The following is a 7,880-nucleotide window of genomic DNA, read 5'->3' on the forward strand; positions in this document are numbered from 1 at the left end:
CAAATTGGGTTCAATTGAAGGGTCCAAATTTATTTTGGAGACATTTGAAGTGATTTTGGTTGTTGGGGGAAAGTTTGGGGTGTGAAAGGTATTTTTGTAATTTTGGCAAACTTGGGGGTATTTTTGTAATTTTAGAAATTTTGGGTGGTTTTGGTCAATTTGGGCATTTTGAAATGGGTTGAGATGATTTTTTAATCAATTTAGGTATTTTGGGTGAATTTGAGAATTTTGACCAAATTTAGGGTTTCAAGGGCATTTAGGTTATTTGGGTGGATTTAAGGTCAAAAGACCAAGTTGGACATTTTGGTAGAATTAGAGTGCTAACCACCCTATATGAGCCATGGACCAATGGAATCCATATTTGGGTCCACTATGTACTGGTCTTAGCTAAACCCTAGCTTACGTATAGTGGGTTTAGGGGACCATCTACCTGAGTATCCCAAAAGATCAAGGGAACAAAGTCAACAAAGTCAACAATTTTCAACAATTTTGGGTTTAGGGTTGCAAGTGGGTATAGGTGGTAGTGGGTGTAAGTGAGTGAACTAGCTCTAGACCAATACCCAGGGTCAACCCTAAGGTCAAACAATCCTATGGGGACTCTCCTTGAGATCCTCCATACGGACCCCACCTACTAACTAAGTGCTAGAGGCTAGAGGCTAGGACCAATATGTGGAACTTCAAGTTGAGCAAGGAAGAGTTTAGAGTTCCTAATGGTTAGAATTTTTTTCTAGTTTTCTAGGAATAGTCAACAGGAAAGTCCTATGTCTAGACCCTAGGCTACTAAAGAAGAAAAACTAAAGAAAAACTACTAAACCTCAACCAAAAGTGAGGTCAACGGTCTCGTTGAGTCAGCTTCAAGAGGTTTTGATCAAAAAAAATATGTGTAGCTTCCATCACCCAAAAATAAAGCTCACATCCCCCTATTACTTTTACTAACACAATTTTTTCCTTAAGAACAATCCTTCCATCAATGCCATAATCATACCACCTAAATAATATCTTTACATATCACCTTGGTTGAAAATGACAAATAATTCACAAATATGGATGACTTTTTAGTGGTTTATTGGCTTCCAACCTACAATGCCATTATCGGCTAACTCCAACTCAATAAATTCAAGGTTGTAACTTCAACGTACCATGTAGTAGCAAATTTTTTGAGCTACGGGAAGGTTATCACTTCTAGTCGGATTAGTCCTAAACATGCTACCTCTAAGTGGTTAGATGCGTGGAGCAGAAGTCACTTGAGCTTCAAAACCTAAGTGAATTGGGTTTTGAGACTAGCAAGGTCACTCTTTAAATCCCAGCGATTGAAGAAAAAAATTGGGTAAATTTCTTCTAACAAGTAAACGTCTTGATGTAAGGTCGAAAGATATTTCATCCAGACCTTCCAAGTGCATCGAGAAGTTTTTCATTAGTTAACCTCCAAAATGTCAGGGACCAGCCGATGTTGCATGTTGTCGAATGAACATCAATCCATCCACTTGGCTGATGAAGCAGAAGATGAGGTATACGACTATCACCTTGGTTGAATTAATTCGAGAGGAGGTACAGAAACTACCGAGGATAGATATGTTTGAGAGGTGAAAACTTCAACATGGGTATCAAACATAGTGATAATGGAAAATATAAATTAAAAGTAAATGATGTGCATCAACTTTAAGAACATAAACTAACATCTTTAAAATATGAAGCTTATGCATTTTCTAGACCATGATTTGCACACACATACATACATGCACACACACACACACACACACATACATACATGCACACACACACGCACACACACACACACACCACATAATACACACACACATAACACACACATAGAGACACGGACAGACGCATGCACGAACAATCGAAAAAATGAAACCACCATGCCCCTACTAGTTCCACTGTTCTCCTTCCGGTCTCTTCTCGCCCCTAGGCCTCTCCTTTCCCTAAGGCCCTTTCTCTCCTTCAAGTTTCATTTTAGCCCCAAGGAGAGATCGGCACTGTAGAAATTTCAAAAGTGATCCTTATCATTTTCATATTGGGGACCTCATTTGAAGATTTCAAATCGTTTTCCATGGGGATGTTTAAAATATGGGCGACTCAGACACACAGACGCACAAGCAACTTTAGATAATAAAGGTGACAATTATGACCCATTTATAAAAATATTGGGTGTGAAAATCCAGGGAGTGCAACTGTTAAAGCTCTTATAACAAAATAAGTATATATTTTTATGCTTAATTCTTTTATTCTTATGTCAGCTGCCTGTCCCACTCCGCCATATTCTAGAAATTGGCAAGAACCTCATGGGATGGAAGGTTCTAGAGAATGCCAGAATATAGAGAGGCATCTATGGGACCTTAGAAGATTCCACTACATTCCAAAAAATGCTAAATGGAAAAGCTCCAATGATAAACTTAAGAGTAACCTAAAAAGTTCTAGTGCTATGTATTTACGTAAGATAGGAGAGTAGAACTCTCTAGAAACTAGAATAATCTTATGTATTATAGAATGTTCTCTTGGGCTTGGAGGGGGCTATAAATAAGAGCCCCTCCCCCCATTTATTACCTACGAAAGCATCCAATTTTCCAAGTATTCAAGTGTTGTAATTGTTCTTTCTTAGTTTAGTGTTCCTTTCTCAAATATTTCTCCCTACTCTTCTTTTTAGAGTGCTTTGTGCTTACATATCAAAGTTTTGTGAGAGATATTAGGTTGATTTAGTGCTAAAGAAGAGCGCTAAAACCGCACAGGTGATTTGGGAAAAGTTAGTCTGTGACAGATGATATCAAAACCTCGGTTCAAAGGAATGACAGAGTGTTAAAGAGAACGTAATGGAGTCCGAAGCCTCTAATGTGGAATCATCTCAACAATGGCGAGGTCGTCAGGGGCAACGAGATCCAACTACATCCAAAGCACATGGGAGGTCTAAGGAGATTATGCATGGCTTTGATTCACGCCTTGCTCAGGTGGAGGCAATGAATGACGTAGAGGCCCAGATAGAGGATCTTAGCCAAAGGGTTGATGGAATCGAGGAGGAGGACACCACCATCCATTCAACGATTATAGATATGATGCTCCAATTGAAGGAGTTCTTAAGGGACCAAATGGCTAAGATTCAAGAGGAACTGGGGGAGCTCCAAGAGGTAAGAAGAGCCCATGAAGAAGAGATAAGCGACGTGTGTGTTATTTTAGAAAAAAATGCGTGGGACATCTCACTATACAATAGGGCACTAGCGACACCTAGCAACTATCACACCTTCGAAGCTAAGATGATTGAAGTTCCAAAATAAAAAAAGTTTTGGAAGAGCTCACAACGCAAAGGAAGTTGACAACTTCTTATGGAGACTGGAGCAATACTTCGAAGCGATGGGGATCACGAATGAAGAAGCAAGAATTTAATTTACAGCTTTTTATCTCTTGGCCATCACTATACTATGGTGGAGAAGAAGGAGAGGAGACATCGAGAAAGGCATGTGCACCATATTTACCTTTACTGACTTCAAGAGAGAGAGCTAAATAGACAATTCTATCCTGAAAATGTGAAGGATGAGGTTAGAGCCCAATTACGAAGGCTCAAGAAAGAGGGATCGATTCAGGAATATATTAAGGTGTTCACTACCTTGGTCCTTGAAATCCCTGACATGTCAGACAATGACGTTTTGTTTAACTTCATGGATGGATTCCAACAGTAAGCGAAGACCGAGCTTAGGAGGCAGGGAGTACAAGATCTCGCTACTATCATCGCTGTTGCAGAAAGCTTGGTCGATTATACGAAGGAGCCCACAAAGTCAAAGGATAAGAAGAGTCACTACGCCAAAGAGGGGGAAGTTAAGGATCAACATAAAGAGGAGAGTCGTCGCGAATCAACCCCACCTAAAGCAAGAGACAAGGGAGTGTCTAATAGCAAAACAAAACAACATAACAACTGCTTCCTTTGTAGAGGACCTCATTGGGCAAGGAATTGCCCTCAGAAGAAGGTTATAAAGTCTTTTCTTGCTAGCCATCAAGAGGAAGAAGGTGGTGATATGGTGGCACAAGTTGGATCTATACAACTGTTGAATGGGATGCAAGCCCCAACAAAACCCCAAACAAAGGGGTTATTGTTTTTAGAGATGGTAATAGGCGAGAAGACCACTAAGGCAATGGTGGACACAGACTCTTCTCCTAACTTCATCTCCGTGCAAAAAACAAAGAGGCTGGGTTTGCAGATGACTAAAAGAGGCTCCATCAAGGTAGTCAACTCAGCAGTAACGCCAATCCATGGATTAGTCAAAGGAGTAAAGACCAGCATTGGAATGTGGTTAGGTATCTTAGACTTCTTTGGTATTCCAATGGATGATTTTAAAATTTTCCTGGGGATGAACTTCTTGGATCAAACAAAAGCATTCCCAATGCCCTTTGCCAATAACATATGCATCACGGAAAGCAACCAAGCTTGCTTAGTTCCAACAATAATGGCTAAGAAGCAAGAAGTTAAAATACTATCGACTATCCAATTCAAGAAGGACATTCCACAATACAAGAGGAGCAACTTGGCAGTTGTTCATGACTCGGATGAAGAAGAGAAGCCTCGAGGAGGCATGCCAAGGGAAGTGGTGGAGATTCTACCACCAAGAAGGGAAAAAAATCATCGGATTAGGCTGGAGCCAAGGATGGAGTTGCCAACCAGGAAGGAAGAACCCAAGATTGCCAAGATCAAACAAAGGAAGGGAGCCCGAGTGCCAAGAGGAAGCCGCAATGAGGGCATTGCGAGCTTAACTGGGGGAGAGTGTCACGCTCTGCCATATTTTAGAAATTGGCAAAACCCTCATGAGATGGAAGGTTTTAGGGAATGCCAGAATATATAGAGACATCCATAGGACTCTAGAAGATTCCACCACATTTCGAAAAATGCTAAATGGAAAAGCTCCATGGATAAACTCCAGAGCAACCTAGAAAGCTCTAGGGCTATGTATTTACATCAGAGGAGTGTATAACTCTCTAGAAACAAGAATAAGCTTGATGTATTCTAGAAAGTTCTTTTGGGCTTGGAGGGGGCTATAAATAAGAGCCTCTGCTCTCATTTGTAATCACCTAAGAAAGCATCCAAGCTTCTAAGCATTCAAGTGTTGTAATTGTTCTTTCTTAATGAAGTGTTCATTTCTCCAATACTTATCTCTACCCTTCTTCTTAGAGTGTTTTGTGCTTACAAGTCCAAGTTTTGTGAGAGATATTAGGTTGATTTAGTGCTAAAGAAGAGCGCTAAACCCGCACAGGTGACTTGAGAAAAGTTAGTCCTTGACATGTCGTTTTTAATAAGAGAATCGAGAAACTAAAATATGTACATAAAAAACACTTCAACATGAATCTCGTGGAGATTCAACTGATAAAAAAACAAAGTAATGCAACTAAGGTGGCCTCACTAGCGAAAGACTAAAGAGCCCACTAGTGGGAGACCAAAGGGCCCATTAACGTGAGACCAAAGGACCACTTGACCAAGGGTAGCTCCCTTAAACTGAGGCTGAGGCCGATCAGATGTCTCGAGGACCAAGGCTAATTAAGTCAAGTCATCAACCTACCTCTTGTCATAACCTAACTAAAAGGAAGAGTTCAACATCACCAGTCATCTCACAGACACCCTTGAGGTTCCTCATGAGGGGCCGAGAACTAGCCATAATATAATCCACTGAGCATGCCAAAGGACCCCCTTCGTAAAGGAGTTAGTTACTTATCGAATTAAAATAATTCATCATCTGCCCGATAGTCTAATCTTACTCTACCGACCGAAGCCCTTGAAGATCGATAGTCGACAACCAGACTAAAACAACAGACGGACAAAATCAAGTCGACCGAGCTGAGTTTTGTCATATAGTTCATTAAAAGTCGGTTGACGACACTAACTCAACACAATCAGACCCACATGTCTTGACCAAACCAAGACTCCCTGATTTCAGCCGACTGAGTCATAGAGTAGTCGAGCAGTAAGCCCGTATATGTAAAATACCAGATATATCATGTAACACCCCATTAAAATAGGGAAAAACATGTAATTTCATAGACTATACCCATCCTCTATAAACAAGAGGACCATTTCATAAGAAAGTGCTAATCAACAATTCATATTACTCTTCATTACCATGCATTTCTCTCTCTGTGCATATCCCTCCTATCTTACACGTTCTATTCTTCGGGTGGGATTAATGGACAAATCATAATTCAACAATATGTAAATGCCCCCAAGCAAAAATGTTATTTTTTTTCATTAAACGAACGGAAAACGGAACCTCCATACTCTACCCAAGCCCGCATGCATGTATATCCACAAAAGTTGCACATCCACTGATAAAACATTCTATTTTTAGTTTCAGCAAATATATATATAAGCATTAAACATTGTCTGTCAAAATATATACAAAGTGAAATATTCCAAGTTTACCACATAATGACGGGTAAAAGCAATTCAGTCAAATTCCAGTTCCAAGGCAATGTTCTACCAAGTGAACTCATCCTTCAGCACATGCTCCCACTCAGAAGAAGGGCTGCCGCTGCCACTCGACAACAACCGTTTGCCAAGGCTTCTAGGGTTGTAAGATTGGATCACAGAGCCACCTGTGGCTGAAAGATGTGATTCTTGAACTCCTGGAGAGTCTGTATTATTCAGTAAGAGCCCACTTCCCACTCCATGATCCAAAGCAAGAAGCTTCTCGCCTTTCAGGTTCTTAGGACTAGCAACCACAAATTTACTCGCATTATGTGATTTGATGACTCCCTTCTTCTCGAAGGCATTCTTATCAGCTTGGTTTGGTGACAGTTCTTTCATCTCCCCTTTCTCCCTGTCCACAGAAGATTTTATTGCATTAAGTTCCTGTGGTTCAACCAGACCAGACAAAGCAACGTCATCACGACCTTTTAGAATTCTGTATCGTGCAAAAACTGAAGTATCAACCTCTTCATCCTTTGATATACTCTGCATACGATTTTTTTCAAATTTTGAATTGCTTCTGCTTGGACTCCCCGCAGATATGGAAGTAGCACAGTTTAAGTCATAATGTTCCTTGACAGGCTCTGCCAATCCATCTGATGAAACTAGAGATTTGGCTGCACATGAACAATGTTTTAGATGTGTAGAAAGATGGACGGAAAGTATATAGGTTTGAAAACTTTAACCTTTGAAATGATTCTTGATGCTCCCCATCTCCAGCTTCATGAGAGCAATATCGTGCTTCAACGAACACAGTGTAGCCTCAGTTTGAACCCACAGGTTTTTATAGAGAAGAATTTTAGGATCTTCCTCCTGCTCCACAAAACCCGTTTCAGAAACTTTGCAAAGCCAGTGGAAAGAAAGATAACTGCAAAGAAGTAGGAGAAACGAAAGGTTGCCTCAATGATGCTGTTATCAGAACTGTAAGCCTTACCTGGGCAATTTCATCAGATGATTTAAAACAAGTACTGAAAGATTTCACTATGTCATCATGCTTGTCTAAACCTGTACTCATGGCACTCTCGTTTTCCTTAGCATCGGTCAAGACTTTATGGCTGCTCATTTCAGCATTTGAGACTTCAACCTCAGGTTGAGAACCCTCCGCTCGAGCAAGACGAGAGGAGCTCCCTGTGATACCCTGCAGAAGAAAACAAAATCCAAACAACGGATAACTTGATTCCACAAACCCATCTGATATTATAGTATAAAAGAAAATAAAGAGACATGAAATATAATAATAGCAAGATTGTACAGAGTACAAGAAAAAGAGAAGGCATTCTATAAGAAGACAATAAAGAACATGCATAGAAAGCATGAAATGATGCACTAAACACCACGTTCATCAGAATATCTATGAGAACAGCAATAAAATTTATAGCTAACATGTTAACACAAATATATATCTATATCTATATATATATAT

The 7,880-nt window shown here is 40.1% G+C and overlaps 1 protein-coding gene across 1 annotated transcript in view; it reads right to left on the bottom strand.

Annotated features, from left to right (window-relative positions):
• Positions 1–6,270: 6,270 nt before the first annotated feature.
• The window catches only part of LOC110021971, a 17,887-nt gene continuing 16,277 nt past the window's right edge, over positions 6,271–7,880 (bottom strand). The window contains exons 2-4 of the mRNA XM_020720712.1: positions 7,392–7,595; positions 7,144–7,270; positions 6,271–7,074 (exon numbers count right to left, since the gene is read on the bottom strand). Of these exons, the coding sequence (XP_020576371.1) occupies positions 6,467–7,074; positions 7,144–7,270; positions 7,392–7,595 (939 nt within the window). The 3' untranslated portion in view covers positions 6,271–6,466. The remainder of the gene's footprint in view (positions 7,075–7,143; positions 7,271–7,391; positions 7,596–7,880) is intronic.

This window comes from Phalaenopsis equestris, unplaced genomic scaffold, assembly GCF_001263595.1.
Source record: "Phalaenopsis equestris unplaced genomic scaffold, ASM126359v1 Scaffold000154, whole genome shotgun sequence".
NCBI lineage: Eukaryota > Viridiplantae > Streptophyta > Magnoliopsida > Asparagales > Orchidaceae > Phalaenopsis > Phalaenopsis equestris.